The following is a 20,925-nucleotide window of genomic DNA, read 5'->3' as shown; positions in this document are numbered from 1 at the left end:
AGTTTTGGTAAGCGCAAGCAATAACTGTTGGAGCTGGAAGAGTCACTCAATATGAACCCATATTGCTGTGATGTTCATCACAGTTTAAGTACTCGCTAAACTGTTCTTGTTTATTTTTGGCTACCACAGGACAAGCATCCCCATCCAGATTCTTGCTGCCAGGCACATCCTTTTGTTATTCTAACTTTTGCAACTATTTCTTATTGTTTTGCTTTATACATTGCACAATCATCCTCCTGGTGCCTAAAACTAGGCAGGTTAAGTTGATGACAGCCTCCCTTGCCTTCAAACCAATCTCCTAATTGTTCCCAAAATACTGTTTCAAGACTAAGCCACCAACACTTGTTGTCCAGCAGCAAAAGTTGGCCCGTCTTACTCCCACTTAAGAAGTTCATTTGACTTGTCCTCCTCGTATCTTTTGAGAAAATTTTCAAACTTCTACTAGAAATATGTTAGGAGCTGGCGGTGACATGTACCTCACTTTAAGCCGGAAAACAGAGAGAGGATAGATGAGAATAAAGATATAGAGGGAGATAGAAACAGAACCAAAAATGGGAGAGAGATTTTTGAGAGAGAAAGTTGAGAATATATTCAAAATACTTCATACCATGTTTAGATTGTCGGAAATGTGAGATTATATACAAGAAAAAATACTGAAAATGCCATGAATCTGTCCAGGTCGCCAGAAACCCAAGAGCCAGATTCAGAAAACTTAAATACCCTAGTCGGCAGGACGAATCGGCTGATTCCTAACCCTAACACATTATTCGCCTTAAATACCCTCGATGATTGCTCTCAAAGTTTCTCAGTCTGAAGAATGGACGGCCAGGATATCTCCTTTAATCGACACAAACGTGTGTAGGATCCTTTGGCTCAGAAGGTGCCACACATCCCAATGTTTCCCTCGACCTACACCATGTGTTCTGATCTTCTTGAGTATACTCTTAGTCTGATTGTGATAGGTCCCCATTAGAGTGTACACTTTCTAGCTTGCTGTTTCTGCTCAAAGTGGGAAACTTAACCTAGAATTTTAATTGCTGATAATGATCTGTTTTTGTTCATGAACGTGGTTCCTTAAATACACAAAGTTTTAACAGAAATTTCCTACTTCTACAGAAAGGAAAAAGTGAAGATTACATGAAAAGATAAACACAGCAAGTGGAGGAGGTGGAACAGATCGCGGACGGTTGCTGAAGCTGGTTCTTCGGTGCCCTGTTTCTGTTACGCCTCCGGGGAGACCGTTTCTTCTGCTGCGCATGATTCCCTCAATCTGCATATCGTGGATTGGGGATAGGAATCCTTTGAGACTTTCGGGGATCCTATCATCACTCCCCTCCTTCAAAGGAACCTTGTCCTCAAGGTTCAAGTCTGGAAATCGGGTTTGCAGATCCTGTGAGCTTTCCCAAGTGGCATCGTCGGTGGTCATGAGCTGCCATTTAACCAAGCTTTCTTCAATGAACTTTGACCCTTTTCTGACCCAACAGTGATACAGGATTGCTGCGGGTTGGAGCAGAATGGTGCCATCTTCAGTGGTGGCCGGAAGGTCTCTCGTGGGCAGAAGTGAGTCTCCCACTTGTTTTTTCAGCAGTGAGATGTGGAAGACAGGGTGGATGCGGTAGCCCTCCAGGAGCTGTAGTTTGTAAGCAACTGAGCTGATTTTTTGTTCAACTTGGTAAGGCCCGAAGTATCGACAAGCTAATTTTTGCAGGGCGCGCCGGAAGACTGTGTTGGCAATAGGGTTGGAGATGCAGAAAGCCCCAGTTGCCTTCTTGGAGCTTAAGATGGCGGCGCCACGAGTTGGCTGATTGTTGCATGCGCTGATTGGCAGCGTGTAAATTAGCCTTAAGTTGTGATAAGAGCTCATCTCGGGCGGAAAGGCTTTGATCAACTTCATGGACGGTGGTCGCCCCGATGGTATAGTGAGGAATGGAAGGGGGGGGGGGTCGTTCGTAAAGAGCCTGGAAGGGTGTCATGCCAATGGAGGAGTGATATGTAGTGTTGTACCAAAATTCTATCCATGGTAGTAGGGAATGCCACTTGTTGGGTCTTTGGTGGGCTAGGCATCGGAGATACTGTCCGACACACCGGTTAACTACTTCAGATTACTCGTCTGTTTGCAGATGATAGGACGGGCTCATCTTTAGCTGGGTACCTAAGAGTTTGAAAAATTCATTCCAAAAATTATTGATAAAAATAAAGTCCTCGTCACTTACAATTGAGTGTGGCATGCCATGTAGTTTGACAGCTCCTACAAATTTCTTAGCCACCTTTTTTATCGTGTAAGGGTGGGCTAAACCCAAGAAATGAGTTGTTTTGCTAAGTCGGTTGACTACCACCAATATAGTGTTTCTACCTTCGGATGTAGGTGGTCCTTCAATAAAGTTCATTGTGATGTCATCCCAAACCTGACAGAGTATCAGTAGAGGGTGCAGTAACCCTCCTGGGGATAAAGTCCTAGATTTGGCTCGTTGACAAGTTTCACAGGCAGCCACATGTGTTTGTACTACTTTCTTCATGAATGGCCAATAGAATTGTTGGGCCAGTCGTTTATAAGTCTTGAGAGCTCCTGAATGTCCCCCTAATTGTGAATCATGGTGGGCTTGGAGTAACTGTGGTATAAGGCTTGAGTTTGGGGGGATGACGACCCGATGCTTGTAAAGGAGTAATTCGTCCCATGAACGATATGGCCCGTTCTGTTGTTCCTGGGCTATCCATTTTAGTCTCTTCATGTAGGGATGGTTAGCTTCTTTCTAGATTTGATCCCATAGATCTGCCTGACAAATGGATAAAGCATCTAAGGTGGGGCTATTGGTATGACGGGAGAGAGCATCTGCGACGCTGTTTTCCTTTCCGAGCTTATATGTAATCTCATAATCGTAGCAAAATAATTTGGATACTCATTTCTGTTGTTCTGGAGTGGCAATTCTCTACTCCATTAAGTACTTCAAACTGCGCTAATCAGTGGTGATAAAGAATTTCCGTCCCAGATGTAACTCCCAGCTGGTACTATAGATCAGTATATCATCGAAAAACACTAATACAAATTTGCGAAGATATGGTCTAAAAATATCATTCATAACTGCCTGAAAGGTAGAGGGAGTATTGCAAAAGCCGAATGACATTACCAGATACTCGAAGTGGCCATTGTGAGTCTGAAAGGCTGTTTTATAGATGTCATTCTAATGTACTCAGATTTGATGGTACCAGGCGGTTAGGTCCAGCTTGGTGAAGTAGGCTGCTCCATACAATTCACCCAACATGTCGTCTACAGTGGGAATAGGAAACCTGTCTTTCACTGTGACTACATTGAGGGCTCAGTAATCGGTACAGAAGTGTCGTGTATTGTCTTTCTTGTGGACTAGGAGGACTAGTGAGGAAAAGGGGCTGGTGCTTGGTCGAATGAGCCCCGAACTTAGCATCTCATTCACTTGTTTCTCAATTTCACCTTTTTGGAAATAGGTATAGCGGTAAGGCTGGACATTCACCAGTTCAGTGCCATCTTTAAGGGGAATCCGGTGGTCTACCTCCCTGGTTGGGGGAAGGTGGTCGGGCTCTTTGAAGATCACCTTAAATTCCTACAAGAGTTTCTGCATTTCAGGCGACAAGATGGCCAGATCGTTCTCTAATTGGGGAAGGTGGCAGACACCGTACAGAGAATGTTTGCTGGTCACTGAGCGGCGAACTTCCTCCAGTGATGTCGTCTGGATGGTCGGGGTGGTCAGCCCATGTAGCTTGCGCGGCCGTTGCTGCCATTGGAAGGCCATCGTCATTTCTTTCCAGTTGCATTCGACCCTGCCCAATTCCTCCAGCCATTGTACCCCTAAGACCAATTCAAGCCCCATTAATGGTAAAGAATAAAGAGTAAGGGCAAACGAGATACCTTGGATTAAGACCGGCACATTTTCAAATCTGCCTTGGCATCTCATCGGTTGGCCGCTTGCGATTTTAATAGAAAAGGGTTTGGTAGGTGTCACGGGAAGCTGAAGTTTGTTGGCCATCCGTTCACTAATGAAATTGTGGGTTGAACCACCATCGACGAGGACTATCAAGTTCTGTTTATAGATGGAGACGGGCACGTGCATGGTGCGCGCCAGAGACCATTCCGTGAGTGCATGGAGCGAGATCTCGGGTTCTTCCGTCTCGGGTTCTTCTTTTTCGGTAATTGCTCCTTCAATCAACAGGAGCTGGGGCTTGCGGCAGCGGCAGCTGGGGGTGAAGTGATCGTCGCAGCTGAAGCAAAGTCCCTGGGCCCACCATCATTGCATTTCTTCCTAGGAGAGGCACCTGGGGGCGTTTGGGGCAACTAGGGTTTGTGTTGAGGAAACGACTTGCGGACCCGGGTTCGAACCGGTTTGAAGTCGGTTCGGTTGGCTTACCTGAAGCTAACGATCCACTTGTTCCTCTCTCATCTGGGCCAACTCGATTGCATCTTTCAGAGTACTGGGCCGGAACACGCGGATCCCTTCTACCAACTCAGGCCTAAGCCCACTGATGAAGGCCCCAATTAATGCCTTCTGGGTCCCAAACCTTATTTTCCAACCTCTCGAAATCCTTCTGGTATTCTCGCAATGGGCTAGTCTGCTTGAGGCTGATCAAGGCCGCATCTGCATCTTCATAATCCGTAGGCTCGAAATGAGCCCAGAGCTCTTCTTCAAAGCTGGCCCAACTGATAGGTCTTCCTTCCTCTCTGTACGTCTTGCTTAACCACTACCATCAGCAGTTGGCTTCTCCCTCTAAGTGGAAGGAGGATAAGGCGACACAGTGCTGAGGGGTGGTCGCTTGAAACTCAAAAAATTGGCCTACTCGATTCAGCCACTCAATGGGATCTCCGCCTACAAAAGAAGGAAAATCAAGTTTGGTTACCTTCAAAATCACCAGGGGTCTCCCATCCTCCCGTTGGTGATCGTCTTCTCGGACCAGCCGTGGGCTTGGTTGATTCATTTGGTTGTTGCTGGACACGTCTCGGTGAGAGGCAAAAGTCTCTGTCAGCAGTCGGATATTTCGTCCATGATACGCATCTTGTCGGTCAAGCCGATTTCCATGCGGCTGAAGCTATTCTGGAGTCCGCCGAGCCTAGCCTCTAGATTTTGGATTCGTTTCTTGTTTGATATCATGGTGTCTGAGCTTTGATCCCAATGATAGGTCCCAATCAGAGTGTACACTTTCTAGCTTGCTGTTTCTGCTCAAGGTGAGAAACTTAACCCAGAATTTTAATTGCTGTAATGATCTGCTTTTATTCATGAACGTGGTTCCTTAAATACATAAAGCTTTAACAGAAATTTCCTACTTCTACGGAAAGGATAAAGTGAAGATTATATGAAAAGATAAACACAGCTAGTGGAGGAGGTGGAGCAGATCGCGGACGGTTGCTGAAGCTGGTTCTTCAGTGCCCCGTTTCTGTTATGCCTCCGGGGAGACCGTTTCTTCTGCTGGGCATGATTCCCTCAATCTGCATATCGTGGGTTGAGGATAGGAATCCATTGAGACTTTCGGGGGATCCTATCAGATTGTTCCCCTTGCGCAGTTTCACCTTCTTCTTCATGCACCCATTGTGATCCCTTGTTGCCGTTATGATTCTGTATCCTTTTTAATTTCCTGCTTCCCTGTTTATCTTCACTTCCGTGCTCCTTTTTTGATTCCTTGCTTCCAGCTCCATTTTTGTCTGATTTTGTTGGGGTTTTAACAAGATACCATAAATCACACACAACAGACGTATCCAGAATACTCCCTGCAGAAATTATAGACTATAGATACTAAAAGTTACTTTCCAACTTCAAGATCTTGTTACGTGATCAATAGTATGGGCTCACTAGATAAAACCTAAAAATCTCCCAAGTACTTAAGACACTTTTCTTAAACTTTTTTCCCCTTAACTTTCTTCCTTAATAGAACAGCCTTTTTAAGGCCTTACAAAGAGACAACTGTTTGATTAAGGACAACTAGTTTCTAGATACTACCAACTTTCAACCAACATGACTGCTCCAGACTAGACCAACATAACTGCAAAGTAAAATATTTGCATACTTAACATAAAACAGCAACATGTGAAATAAACATAACAGCTGATTGATGTACTCATAAAGTTTTTGGCACATAATTAGCCCATAACAGAACATCAACTTCTTGTTGTCTCCATGAACATTGGGCACACAGAGCCTTAAAGCATGATGCATAAAGGAAATTTCCTACTGTTATCGGCTCTTTTTTCTTACAGGAGAAATAGAATTCCTATCCCAACCTAACCGAGTAGTCAACACAACTCTTATCAGTTTACAAACATTTCTTATACACATATCCTGATAGCTCACTAATGAAGAAAGAAACTGAATTGAATGCTCCATTAGGCTGCACTACATGCATTTTACCATTCACTATTGCCGGGGAAATCAAAGCATGCTCTAGCACTGGCTATATCCAATATATTATTTCAATTTTGGCTATCTACTATGTACAATCCCTTGATGACAAGAGTCCTAAATTCTACCTATTGAACTTCCAACTTAAAATTCTGTTCTCCTAGCTCTAATTATTATTATTTTTTTTAAAAAGTTCTCCAACTCCAATTATAAATTTTCACATTTTCCTCAAATACTTGTTTGAATTATTTGTCCTGTTTATCGGCCTTGATCTGCTACAGTTTGAAGTCTGATAGTGTACTAACATTGGATTTTATGTTGGTGAAGGACTATTTACAGGTGTTGGATGAACTAACATCTGCTTCAGATATTCAAGTCACCTTAGAGCACTTCATCGTGAAACACTTGAAGAGATAAACAACTGCATGGTTCTTCAACAACCAAGAAAATAGAGGTAGCCATGATGGAGGCTGCACATCAAGCAGAGGCTGCCACAATCACCAGAAATTAAAATCATCACCAGAAACAGTATGAAGCCAATTTTGCCATATGAAAGAGAAATAAATTTTCCTTAATTAACTTAACACTCATGTCGAATATGTATTACCTGTTGATGCATATTTGTTTCAGAATATTTCCAACAAGTTGCATGTTACTGATGATATACTGCAAGAATTGACAGTAGAAGTAGAGAAAACGTAAGTATTGCTGACCCATGGAATGATTAATGAGTCAATAAGCTCACAAAGGAAAGAAGGCCAATGAACTTGTAAAAGCATAAGATTCATTCCTAGAGAAGGAAACTAGAATTCCTATATAGAATTCTTGTCAAAGGACAAGATTTATATAGTTCAAATGAACTAATAGTTAATAGACTTTGATGGAAAACAATCTGGAGAACAAGGTAGTACCAGAAAAGAGCCATCTTGATGTTGATGGAGGTAAAATATCTTGCAGTTTTCTTCTGATCCTGTTGAGCTCCTCCAGTTTTTCTGTCTCATTAGACTGCAGTAGAACTCTCTCCAACATTTGATATGCCACATCACTCATTTGCCTTCCTCTCTCCAACATTTGCTTTGAGCATTCAAAAGCCTCTTGCAACCTTCGCCGAGAGCATAATCCCGTTACCAAAAGATCCAGTGAATGACCATGGGGACAATGCCCTTTCTCCACTAGGAATGACCACAAATTAAGGCCCAAATCCAGCCTGCCATTTTGACAGAAGAATTTCATTAACATGACCACTGTGCGTGCTTTAGGCACAAAGTTTCTTTCAATCATTCTATTGTAGAGCTTGCAAACACCCTCAAGGCCACTTGATTTCATCATTCCTAAAAACATGGTATGATATGTCATATTATCATGCCCAATATTCTTCTCTTCCATCTCTTCCATCAATCTGATTGCAGCCTGAAGATCTTTGGACCTAATAAGTGCACTGATTAATGCATTATAAGCTCCAATATCAGGCTGCAAATTTCTTTGAAACATTTCTTCAAATAACTGCCGTGCCTTTGGTATGTTCCGAGCAACCCCTGCCCCATGAATCAAGGTCGTGATGGTTTCCAAAGTAGGGAAGCAATTGACACGATCCATCTCTTCAACAAGTCTCAAAGCATCCCCAAAACATCCTTTCTTGCAATAAGCATCGATTCTGATATTATAAGTTAAGGTATTTGCCTTGAAACCTCTCCGAACCATATCATGGTAGAAGAGCTCCATTGCAGTAATATCACCTGATTCCTTGAATCCCAAAAGTAGTAAATTCATGGTCTTGGTATTTGGAGAAAATCGAGAATGCATCTTTTGGAACACAGACTTTGCCTCCTTCATATCTCTCTCAGTGCAAAATGCTCGAAGAAGCACATTGAACTCATCAGTACCAAACTTCCTCCCAACAAACACTTGTTTTTCCATTCGTAAAAATGCCTCAAGGGTTTCTTCATATGATTGAAACTTAGCAATTTTAGACAGCAAGATGCTCATTGATTTCAGGGTAAGCAAGGAAGGGTGTTTTTCTCGCATTTCCACCATCAACTCCCAAGCTCGATCAAAGTATCTCATTCGTGTGAGGATATGAAGTGCCTTCTCAAAAGCATCTGAGCTTGGACCACAGCAAGCATTTTGGAGGAAATATTTGAAAAACTCCAAAGCCTTAAGGCCATTAGAATGCGCTGCAAACAGGCGACCCAGGACATTCTCCAGAAGGGTTGTTGAGAGCGCAACTGCAGGAACCTCCCTAAGGAGTGTAGGTTGTAGTGGTTGATGAGGATATGGGTGGTCGTTGATTATTCTCGCAATTCTTTCTGTTTCAGTTTCAATTTCAGAGGTGAAGTTGGATGATCCAGAGGCAACAGAAAGAAATATGCGGAGCTTCTGTGTCTGGCGAGGGATTTGAGTAAACCCATCAAATAGCTTCACTCTTATCATTCTCTTTACATAAACCCATCAAATAGCTAAACTGCTCCTATTTGCTGCTTTTGACTCTCTAATTCCCGAATTATACTAATTCTCTATCAATCTATCTATCTATCTATCTATTTGTTAGTGTTAGCCAGAACCCCTCCCCAGTAAGCTTTTCTTTTTTTTTTTCTCGATTTCACTTAACTCCCTCTCTCAAAGCTCTCTCCATTTTATCTGCTTTCCCTAGCGATTTTCCCACTTTCCCCATTCCCCTCTTTCGAGCTCATTCACTCAGTTTCGTTTTATTTACCCTTTCATCTCTGTTCTCGAGCTTGGCTGTTACAGGAGATACATAGGATACCTCAGGCGTGGATTCTCTGCTTCACTTCCCGGTCGGCTTCTTCTTCACCTTCTCCGTCCAGTTTCACCAAACGACTGAAGAACCTCCAATCGATGTAGGTGCCATCAGTCGGCCATATGCGCATTGTGCATGCGAGCGTGTTTACCTGCTTTCTCTTCAGCTGTTTTGTTTTCTCTTCCCTCTTTAATTCACCAACTAAGCAATCTGTCCGGCTCATGGGGTGAGAATTAGGGTAAAGTTAGGCTGAATGTTATCTTGAGAGCTCATCAGTCCAAGCAAATGTTGGACGAGCCGAACTTGGGCTTAAAAATTGATAAATAGGAAATCAATTTCAAACGGGTTTAAACGCCTAGAAATCTTTAAAATTTTAAATTGGCTGAACTCCATTCATCAATATATAACGAATTGTTTTAAGTATCAAACGTAATTCAAGAGAGTAGAAATAATTATTGGATAAAACCAATTTTATAGTCCATTTGTTGCAGTTTTTTATTGCAGTTTCTGTGTTTAAAAATACTTGTGCAGTGAGACCTACTTTGACAGGTTTAAAGTAAAAATCCCACTTCACAAGTAAATTACAAAGTGTTTTTGTATTTTAAAAATACTTCTAAATTAAACAAGTAAAATACAAAATATTTTTTTTAATAATTAAAGTCAAAACTTACTTTTAATAGGTTTAAAATTAAAATCTACTTAATTTAAAACATTTTTGCAACTAAAGAGATAAAATATAAAACGTTTTTCTACAACAATTAAAGTGAGAATATATTTTTAATAAGTTTGAAGTTAAAACTACAACATATAACTTTTAAAAAATATCTTTTATATTTATTAAAAATGTACACTTAAGATTTCAAAAACTAATTTCACAAAATATAAAATTTCTGCAACTAAATGAATAAAACACAAATTATTTTTGACAACAGTTAAAACTGCTTTTGATAAGTTTAAAGTTAAAACTATAATGTCCAATTTTTTTAAAAAATATTTTTTGTATTTATTAAAAATTTACATTTAAAATTTTAAAAATTAATTTTATTAAATATAAAAATTAATTTTTTTTAAAATGATAATATTTTTTATAATAATTTTTATTAAATACCAATTAATTTTTGTTTAAAAATACTTCATCAATACTTTTAAAATTTAAAAAAAAAATCTCAATCAGTCGAAATGCCCACTTGATTGGCTATTACTAATTAAGATAATGTACTTATCTTCTATAAATTTCGTTATCTATTTGATATTTTTTATTTATTTCTATATTACAAATTTAAAAAATTTATTTAACAAAAGAAATAAATTATCTTAAATTTTATTAAAAAAATATAAAACTCACTATTTTATAAATATTTTATAGATTAATGTTAGCCGATTTACAATATTAGTATAAAACTTGATTCATTAATACGTTAATTGGATTGTAGTGATCAAATTGAATTATGTATCAATTAACTTATCATGTTTTTATACGGATAAAATATTTTATTATGATTAAATTTATACATTTTATTTAATTTATATTTATTTATTATGTACTTAAAAAAATATATAATCAAGGCCTTATAATGTATTATTTTAATTCCATACATATTTTTCATATGATGTTAAATTAAGCATACCTATCAAAATAAATTTCTACAATTATTTCAGAATTGTCCAAAAGTAACTTTATCAATGTTTATATTGAAGAGTTTTCCACTACATTCTAATGAATTTCACTACAAAATTGTTATTTTTTTAAATTAGAGACAAATTCCATTTCTAAGCGGCTGATGCAATCAATTGATTCAATGTCCTCCTACGTGGCCTGTAAGAGCTGCCTGCAACCTTTTTACAACTAAAACATATTTTTTCAGCATAATGTGTGTGTGTGTGTGTGTGTGTATATATATATATCTTTTGCAACTAAAATATCCAACCTCCAAGTTATTGAAAGTGAAAGTGAAAGGGTACCATCTAATCCGAAAGGATACCATCTAATCCGAATGGCACAGTTTAAACCTGCAACCTTTAATGTATAAGCATGAAGGATCTTCCATGTGGTAGGATAAGAAAACATGAGTTTCTCTTTTTAAACCAATGAGTTCATTGAAAGGACAATATCAAAAACCACCATCCTAACTTTGTGATTTTTGATCAATTCACTTTGCCTTAAACATGTGCTTATTACTTGAAAGAATAAGGCTTAACAGCAACAATGAAAGCAGGTCAATACACCTAGGATTTTTGCCTTTTGAAAACTATATTCTAACAAGAACAAAACAACCCCCAAAAAAAAAAAAAAAAATTAGAATCAAGAACCAAACAGACAAAAGAGGCCTGGCATGCTATTAACTCTCAAGGATTAATATCAATGATGCAATTTCTTTTTTTTTTTTTCAGGTGTAAGGTAAACATTATTTATATACTAATATTTGAAACTACACTGTATAAATTAATAACAGCTTAAAAGAAAAGGTGCTTTCTCATATTATCTCTTCATCTTGCAATTCTTACAAAAATGAAAAAGAACAAAATAATACAAAAAAAAAAAAAAGAGTATAAAAAACAGTCATCATAGAGAACCATAATAGAGCAATGAAGTTTGGCTTCTGATGTACAGCACTACTACAGTTTGTGATAAGTAGACATGATAAAATTATGCATCCAAGACGTAATTCCACAGTTATGCATGCCTTAGGCTTTTAACTACTGATATTGTTGTCTTGACATAGGCAAAACATGGTAACCTGGGTTTGCAGGACCTCTGAGTAACATCATGCCATCAAATAAATAAAATCCCAAGTACTCCTGTAATCTTCATACATGATGTGGAAGATTACTATACTAAAAAATCTGTATCAAATAAACCCAATAATTTTGAGTGAAAAGATTCATTCTTATTTTTGTTTACAGTAATTCAAAAACTTCCCTTGCATCAATCGAAAATAAAACAAGTGCATGATAAACTATCATTGTCCTTCTTTCCCTCTAAATAGACCAAAGAGGTAAGATAACTCTCCATCCTTTCTTTCCAAAACACTCAAATAAAGAAGGGTAACCATTAACCATCTCTTATCGTTTTATTTCATCTCCTGTCTTTTGTTTTGAGAAATTTCTCTTTATCTTCAAACTCTCGGTTGGAGATTAATCCACACGCCCATAAGAGGCATACTAAACAAATGGTTTTATAAAGCTATTAGGAAAATAGTTAAATGTCCAGCCTAAGGTTAAAAGAAAGTCAAATGTCTCCATAATATCTTCATTGGTAAACTGGACATAGTCAATTTTTGGGTTGACAATTGAATGATGCTAGAGTTTCAAAATGATGTTTCTTTGTTTCCTGATTCAGAAATAATATAGAAGATTTGCATGGATGGAAGAGAGATAAAGTACCAATAACAATATTCTGCAACTATGAGCCGGTGATTGCTTTATAACCTTCTTTCTCTAGAATATTTGCCAAGGAAATATCCCCTGTTTTTATGATTCTTCCGTCCTCCTATAAAGGCAATGGCAAAGAATTCAATAGAAGTACATATTCTCTAATATTTAACCATGTTTTGAAGATGTTTGAATACACTGAATAAGAAAATAATAGAAAGAAATTAAAAAGATGCAAAATAAAGTACAAAGGAGAAAGGGAAAAAGAACCCGATAAAAGAAAGAAAAAGGAACAAAAAATATTGACATCCAAACAACGTTAATATATAAAGAGACTATTTAATGTGGAAGCATACTAACAATATTGAAATCCAAAGAAAATTCCAACTTGGTGCTGTAGCACGTTTGTACTTGTATTCTATTTACCATCAAATTTATTGAAAATAGTTCTTGAGATGTGCGCTTGTTACATCTAATATCAAAGGGAGTAGAAGTTATAGGAACTAATGATACCAACCAAGTCATGTATCCTGAATCCAATGTTGAAAGAAAACCCACTTGTAGATAGAAGGAATTGAAAATATACAACTGAGGTGAAAAGATGAAATTACACCACAGGAACCAATTTACAGGCGCACACATTTAAGACTATATTTGAAAGAAATTATTTAATGTGTACTTCTTTGTGTTTTATAAAATCCAAAATCAGTTATTTAAGACATCTTATGGCTTACAAGGCGCTATGAGGAATCGGGAGGCTGTCTTTATATTAAAATCAGCCATATGACCCTGTTCTGTTTTCCTTGGTTTTTTTCCTTTTTCTGGGAGGATACTTTATCCTCATTCTTTATATTATTTTCCTTCTTTATAATGATTTCTTTTTCCATAAAGAAAATATGAAAGACACACATCTATACAGTCAGTTTTTCAGGGTTTTGCAAATAACTCACCATTATATGGATACATGTTGGTTTTATAAAATCCAACAGTCGTTGATAGTGAGTGATCATCAGCACAGAATTTTTTGGAGTTAAAAGCCCATTTACTGCTTTGGCTACATCTTGAAGTGCATCAACATCTAAACCAGAATCAATTTCATCCAATATAGCCAACTCTGCCCCCAGAACCTATAATAAACAGAATAGATTAAAATAAAAGAAATAGAAAATAGGATTTAGACAGTTCAAGTAATGATCAATAGTTTCACATGCTAGTACGACGCCACCAACAAATAAAATCCACAAGATGTAAGGGTTTAAATTATTTGAAACAAACTAGAAAATCAAAACAAATTGACCGATCTGGTTTTGGTTGGTTTAGTTTGAATGTAAATCGAGTTGTTTCAAAAACTAAAATACTGAACACCTTGGTTTGGTTCTAAAAGTTTGAAACAGAATCAAACTGAATGTTACATAGAATATATAGTATTCACATATTTATAAGGAATCATATATTATATTAATTTTATCTATTATATACTTATTTTTAATATCAGCATTTACAATTCATATGGTCACAAATAAACATAAAAAAAGATATAACTATAAAATGTTTAAGATTCTCTATTATACTAATTAAAGTTCATAAAATTAGCTACAATTAAATTAAACTGAATCAAACTGAACTACATGGGTTTCTTTGACATACTGATTAGGTTCAATTTGGATTCTAAGATTGGAAACCAAAACTTTCAGTTCGGTGCGAATTTGTCCTCCAAACAAAACCATTTTCATCCCTATAAAAAGGCTCCAATCACTACTTTTTGACATTCTAGAATCTGCTGGCTCTAACTTCAGTTTATATGAAAACAAAAGAAGCAAGGATACTTTTTATCATACTAAATGATCTTCAATGCCTTAAATACTAGACCAACTAGACTTGATGAAAGCAAACAAGAACATTCTTTTTATGAAAAAGATTCCAAATCTCATATCATACGAGTATGTTCAACTTCCTTTACTGCATAAATTTTAAGACGAAGACGGTGAAAGAAAATTCTAAAACATTTACAAGCAGAAGGCATACGGTAACAAAGAGACTACATTATGCAATAAGATGTTACTACAATCAAGAATAAATGAATGGTGAATAAAAAAGAATCATATCTTTACCGCTAGTTGTAGAATTTCATTGCGCTTCCTTTCACCACCACTAAATCCTTCATTTACATTTCTGTTGAGGAAGTCGGTCTTTACATTCACAAGTTCGAGTTTAGAAGACAAATATGCATAAAACTACAAGAGAAAAATGATGCAAGTTAGAAAGGTAATGCATGGAACCACAACTAAATTATTCGGCAAAGTTCATCATAAAGCATAGTAATGTAAGCGAGGAATAAGATCCTTCACTCTTTAGAACCACCAGAATATATCTGTTATACGAGCACAAATGCTGGATTTGTTCGGTCAAAAGAATCCATCTCTTTTTCATTTATCAAAACAATTAAAATTTCAGAAGTGAAAAGCAAAATCAGTAGAGAGCAATTAAAACCCATTTGATAAATATTTCCAGCATTTAATACACTGTACTTCCTAATAAAAGAAACAACAAAAAGTAAGAAAAAACTGTTATTTGTTCAATCTCTCCAAGTACTAGGTGCAGTTCCCTTCAACCAAACCGACCAGACCAGTTTAACCTGAATTGAAAATCAAAACTGAACACAAAACAGAAATTACAAAACAGTCAAATTGGTTCAACCAGTTTAGTTCGGTTTTGTTCTCAGTTTGTAACCCCTATAAAAATTTATGCGTTATAGCTTTTATTTTTAAATAATTTATCCGTTATAGCTGCGGAATCAACCAAAAAATTAAAATGAATATTTAAGGTGCAAAAATCTAACAATTAGTACAAACCATAAAATTCTTTTAAAAGTTACACAAATTTACTTCATTCAAGCCTAAACTCCAAAACTCCAAGAAATCAAAATATTTCAGCAAATAAAGTTCAATTCTAAATTAGGAATCTTTCTAGTTTTTGTTGAACTATTTAAAACTGCAACTGTGGTGCAACCAACAAATATTTCTAAGTTTTATTTTAATTATATATTGCATTATGTTATGCTAGTTAAATAGAAAAAAACAATCATAATATTTTATCTTTTCAATAAGAAATATCATAATATTTTTAGTTGTACGAAATATTAATTTAATATCTAAATGAACCAAGCTATTTAACATCCTTATCAAATAGCTAAATCCAAAAAGAACACTTTTATAGGAAACTCCAACATGTAACATTAGGAAAATTTTAAGAAGTAATTTAAAAGAAATAGTATTAAGAGCAAAAAGATAATTAAAATATCAAAGAATAAGATAGTTTCCAGGAGTCTTCTAGTAGAAGAACTCCAAAACCTAGTTACAACCAAACCCAATAAAAGAATAGTGTATTATTACCCCCAATTTCTACATATCTAGAAATAAAGATATCAGTAAGTTACTCATGGGCTAAGCCCATAAGAAGGCCAGAAATATCGATCGCTCCCAGAGAACTTGACTCAGTAATCTAGTAATGGTGATTTTTTTTAAATGAGTATTTTAGATAGAAAGAGAAAAGTACAAGCACGTAGGACTAGTTACCCTCCCTCAAGAAAGAAAAGGTGAAAACATGGACATGCTCAAAAGAAGAGGGTTGACCATTCTCTGTACAAAATAGATAAATAATATTTAAATACCAATGCCCCTTAACTGAAAGGGACACAAAAAGAACACACCCTATCCCAATGAAGGAGAAAATGAGAGACATGATCTCTGAAAATCTTGGTATTCCTCTCCAACTGGATAACCCACAACCATCAAAGACAGTCTCACCATAAAGCCTTAACTCCTTCCTACTACCAGTGGTAAGGAGAGTAAAGAAAAATCCCTCAGGAGAGAAAAAAGAGCAACTCAAGAAAAACCGATAGTGCCAGATAAACGAGACCAAAGATTCTGAGCCATATCACCATGTAGGAATAGGTGACTGTGAGATTCAATGGCTTTGAAGAACATCATGCACATCCCAGGGGACATAGCAAAACTTGACCTGTGAGCTTGGAGCAAATCTTTACAAGTCAGCCTATTCAGAATTGTAATCCAAACAAAGATTTTAATCTTATAAGGGACATGAACTTCCAAAAACACTTATTGGAAACATCATTATGAATATACGAATTATGAGCTAAGAAATCAAAGGAAGACTTGCAGGTAAAAAAATGTCAGAAGAGTTCTAAAATAAAACTCTACAATCAAGGCCCTGAGTCACAGCAAGAAAAAGGGTGAGTTTTATCGAATGAATTATATCAACTCCTCCACGATAATTGTGATTTTTTAAAAAGAACATATTCTGTGAACAATGGCCTTCAGAATAATTTTTAAAAAATGACATACAATTACTGTGACTCAAGGATAAGTTGTACAAAATGAGAAACAAATTATCAACAATATTAATACACATATACAATTTTTATTTTTGAAAAAAATAAAACTAGATGTCTTCCCACTCTCAAACTAAGCAAGAATATATTCCATTAACAAAGGTGAGAACCTATCACCCACTCTCAAATTGAGCAAAAAGAATGAAGCATAAAACCTCGAAATAGCTTTTCAGGGGCTCCTATGAGTGGGAAAAGAGCTTATATTGGAATCATGTACTTATCCCGTGCCACAAAGAATTAGGATCTAATGAAACCGCCATTACTATTAGCCAATAAATGCAGATTTTTATGTTAAAGAAAGGTTCTTAATATTGAGACCTCCATCATTCTTATGCAAATAGCAGCTCTCCCACCTCAGAAAGTAGTCCCTCATAGATGCACTCGATCTATCCAAAAGGAAATTCCTCATCGCTCTCTCAATACTCTCTCCACTACACACCTAGAAACTTTGAACAAAGAGAGATAGTGATTATAAAGGGGAACACTAGAAAGAAAAACCTGAATAAGAGTGAACCTAACACCAAGGCATGAAAAGGCATTTTTCCAACACTCAAGGCGTTTAGAAATCTTGCATACTACTGGATACCAAAAGGAAGCAATCTGAGAAGACCTCCTAAATAGACATCTAAAACATCCCGCCTCACCAAATCTTCTTGAAACTTATACATAGATCTGATATAAACTAAACTCGTTTTGAAAGAAAAAGGTAAAGTTTATATGTTAAAGTGCCACAAGGGTGCCACCCATGTATAAAACAATAATAAATCAGTCAAATATTGATGAAATGCCCTAAATCTTTGTCATTAATGATAGGATAACCCTTGAATAAAAAATTCATGGTCTAGAACCAAGAATCCCCAACTCTACAAAAAGAAAATATTAAGCCTTAAAAGCCCTTGAATTCCTTTCCTCTTGGATGATCCACATGGTAGCAAGGGGATAAGAGAGATGAGTTTTTTATTAGAACTTATCACCCCAGATGCAGCAGAGCCACAAAAAACCTGTAATAGCCCAACTCAGATTAAATAACTCAAGAACCATGCCTCACAGGCTGAAGAGAGCACACCACAAGCATGTATAAAAGTGTCACAAACCCTATAACTTCATATGATCATGGGAAACAAAAAGGACTGTATCATCAATAAACTAGAGGTGAGAAACAAGCACCATGTCTCGTTTCACATAAAGGACCTAAATCACATCTCTTACATGCCATGAGATAACATATGGCTCAACACATCTACCACAATTTTCAAAAGAAAAAGGGATAGGATTCCCTATGTTCAAGCTCTTTGCCCTAAAACCAATCTCAATTTTCCATTCACCAAAACAGTAAAGGACATGAATGAAAGACAATTAAAAATCCAACCCTCCACCTCATACCAAAGCATTTTTGCTCCATAATCTTCTCCAAGAAGCGCCAGATCACCCACTAATAAGTTTTTTTTAAATTCTCAAAGATCCAACTTGAATACCAAACTTTTAGTTCTCAACTTCTAGTACTCCACAACCTCGTTAGCAATAATAGAAGCGTCAAGAATTTATCTGGGCCCCAAGAAATGGACTCTTGCGGACCAAGATAGTTTCATCAAAAACTTCACAAAATCTCAATGAATGCACTTTGATGGATGATCTTATAGACTAATAAGATGATAATTAAAAACCTTAACAACCCAACTGTTCTTGGGAACCAAAATAATTATAGTAGAGTTCACATGATTACCAATCTTTCCATTCAAGTAGAACTCCTCAAATACCTTAACCTTCACTCACATCACATCCAACAATTCTAGAAGAAAGTCATAGTAAAACCATATGGCCTAGTGCATCAATGTGCAAGGACCTCAAAACACAATACTTGCTCCTGTAATATAGCCTAATTATAATTTGTAATCTAATATTAATTTCATTCTAAACATGTTGGATGAATTTTTATTAGGTTCATTTGAATCAATAATTCATTTTTGAGTTTGATACTACTATATTTGGTATGGTGTATATACATAGATTTGTAAACATCAGACTCCTATTTTAAATAAAAATTCAATTGTTTTACCCAATAAAAGACAACGTAAACGATTCCATGCTTAGCCATGTTTGTATTTGAAGGATAGGGGGGAGGAAAGTTCCATTTGACAGTTAAGTACTAGGTTGAAGAAAAAAACATAATATTTTGAAAACTATTTACAAATGGTAGGAAATCATGTACCTCAAGAGGACCAAGCTCTGGCTGACCAAGTTTTCTTCTCCTAGCATTATAGGCCATGTTCAAGAAGTCCATATTGCTAACACCAGGGATCTCAACCGGGGACTGGAAGCTCATGAAGAGACCAGCAAGAGATCTTTCCTCGGGCTCCATGTCAAGCAAGTTCTGACCTTTAAAAACAACACTTCCTCCTGTTACTTCATAATCTGGATGGCCAACAAGAACCTACAGAGGATAAGGCCCCATTGAAATCATCTATATAAAAAAAATGATCTAGGAAAGTTTTGAGAGCAATTGATTCCAATTTTCTGAAATAAATGTTTTATTATATAACTTTAGAAACTACTTTACAATCTTATCAACTGAGGGTTAGAGGTCCACGCTAGGTGATTTATTGATGTTAACATCACTACGAGCAATAAAATGAATTGTTACATGTGTTAAGTGAGAAGAAACCAACCTTTGAGAATGTGCTCTTTCCAGAACCATTCTTCCCCATCACCGCATGAACCTAGTTGTGAACAAACAAGAACATCATTAAAGAGGTCATAATACCAAAGAAATGAAGATATTTATTATCCAGAGGAACTCCTGATAATCATATCATCTGGGCAAAAGAAACACACCAATTACAAGACAACAATAGAAACCGGCCAGTATAAGTACGATCAGATAATAAACACATTTTATAAACTCAGTTCACTTAAATTAAATGACATTTGTTCTAAATACCAAGAAACGATATATCTACTCAACGAAATTGGTAAAACGAGCACCTACGAGTAACCGGTAAATTTCGCAAATCAAACGATTATCAGCAAGAGTGAATACGCACCTCTCCTTCGCAAATTAAAAGATTGACGCCCTTGAGAATTTCCTGATTGGACTCAGCAATCACAGCAGTCAAATCTTTCACTTCGAGCAGGGGTACTTTCTCCGCATCATGGGCATCCCTAAGAGAAGTGTCTGGAGAATCAACGGCGGAGAGAGAAGCGGTGACGGACGCGCGCGAGCTGAAGCGGAAACGGTGAGGGCGAGTGACAGAGAAATTGGAGCGTAAGTCTCTAATTCGAATTCCCGAATAAGAAGATGATGAGGAGGGATGAGATGGTAAAGCGACACGTGGTGCAGGAAGGATGCAGTAGGCGCGATGAAGTTGTACCGCCATTACCAGTAGCAGAGAAGGAGAATTAGGATATTGTGGCTCCGGCGTTAAAGCTTGTAAGTTCAATCTTCAGTGAGGATGATAACTTTAAGGTAGTATTTCATTGAAGTTGTAACTTTCGTCTAATGGAGTTTTGCAGAACTATATGATTAATGTTTGTGTGTTATTTAATTAATAAATATATAAATTTATATTGAAAAAAGAGAATAAAAATTTATTTTTTTTAATATTTAATTTAAGTTTTGTGTTAAACGTAATCTAAATCTTAAAAGTTATACTACTCCTCTTGATTTAAAATTTGATTATTATGATGCCCTCAATAAATTTATTTTAAACTACTTAAATATATTAATAAATATTAATATCATCAATATTATTAAGTTTATTAACAATTAAGTCATTAACATCATTTAGAAACATTATTTTTCTTAGAATAGGCAAACTTATTTTATATGTTGAAATATTAATTGATATATTTGATACATATAACTATAAAGCTTATTATTTAAATATAAAATTGACTTAAAAGTAAAATTTATTTTTATTTAAATTTGAGTAAAGGAAAAACCCCCATGGGCTTACTCATAATAAACAAAAACCTCTTATTTTTTAAATTAGATAAACTCTTATATTTTTAAATTATTACACATTTTTTCT

At 36.3% G+C, this 20,925-nt stretch overlaps 2 protein-coding genes across 7 annotated transcripts; both read right to left on the bottom strand.

Moving 5' to 3' along the window:
• Positions 1 to 6,045: 6,045 nt before the first annotated feature.
• Positions 6,046 to 9,468, bottom strand: LOC110817112 (Tetratricopeptide repeat (TPR)-like superfamily protein). 3 transcript variants are annotated; one of them, XR_002540129.2, is made up of 3 exons: positions 7,268 to 9,467; positions 6,942 to 7,022; positions 6,046 to 6,844 (listed from the first exon to the last, which is right to left on the bottom strand). XR_002540129.2 is itself a non-coding variant. In XM_022045512.2 (3 exons), exons 1-2 carry the CDS (start codon positions 8,784 to 8,786, stop codon positions 7,009 to 7,011), a joined length of 1,533 nt encoding a protein of 510 aa, XP_021901204.1. In that variant the 5' UTR covers positions 8,787 to 9,466; the 3' UTR covers positions 6,046 to 6,844; positions 6,964 to 7,008. The 3 variants fall into 3 exon arrangements, 2 of the variants coding, with proteins under 2 accessions (XP_021901204.1, XP_021901205.1); XM_022045512.2 differs by having other exon boundaries at positions 6,964 to 7,022; positions 7,268 to 9,466; XM_022045513.2 differs by lacking the exon at positions 6,942 to 7,022 and having other exon boundaries at positions 7,268 to 9,468.
• Positions 9,469 to 11,568: 2,100 nt separating this feature from the next.
• NAP7 (non-intrinsic ABC protein 7) lies at positions 11,569 to 20,414 on the bottom strand. Of its 4 annotated transcripts, none has more exons than XM_088209506.1 (7): positions 19,939 to 20,414; positions 19,564 to 19,614; positions 19,107 to 19,328; positions 14,598 to 14,720; positions 13,437 to 13,613; positions 12,499 to 12,604; positions 11,569 to 11,958 (listed from the first exon to the last, which is right to left on the bottom strand). In XM_088209506.1, the coding sequence occupies exons 1-6, from the start codon at positions 20,269 to 20,271 to the stop codon at positions 12,518 to 12,520; spliced, it is 993 nt and encodes a 330-aa protein (XP_088065632.1). In that variant the 5' UTR covers positions 20,272 to 20,414; the 3' UTR covers positions 11,569 to 11,958; positions 12,499 to 12,517. The 4 variants fall into 4 exon arrangements, with proteins under 4 accessions (XP_088065632.1, XP_088065633.1, XP_088065634.1 ...); XM_088209507.1 differs by having other exon boundaries at positions 11,569 to 11,920; XM_088209508.1 differs by having other exon boundaries at positions 11,569 to 11,913.
• Between the last annotated feature and the right edge of the window lie 511 nt (positions 20,415 to 20,925).

This window comes from Carica papaya, chromosome 8 (genome assembly GCF_054855325.1).
Source record: "Carica papaya isolate Zhongbai chromosome 8, ASM5485532v1, whole genome shotgun sequence".
NCBI lineage: Eukaryota > Viridiplantae > Streptophyta > Magnoliopsida > Brassicales > Caricaceae > Carica > Carica papaya.
This window is presented reverse-complemented; position numbering and strand designations above follow the sequence as displayed.

Coding starts and splice junctions, on each gene's coding strand:
- LOC110817112 (XM_022045512.2), bottom strand. CDS start 8,786: ATGATAAGAGTGAAGCTATTTGATGGGTTTACTCAAATCCCTCGCCAG.
- NAP7 (XM_088209506.1), bottom strand. CDS start 20,271: ATGGCGGTACAACTTCATCGCGCCTACTGCATCCTTCCTGCACCACGT. Junction 19,615..19,938: donor TTTTAATTTGCGAAGGAGAG/GTGCGTATTCAC, acceptor GTTCACAACTAG/GTTCATGCGGTGATGGGGAA. Junction 12,605..13,436: donor CAACATGTATCCATATAATG/GTGAGTTATTTG, acceptor TTGCCTTTATAG/GAGGACGGAAGAATCATAAA.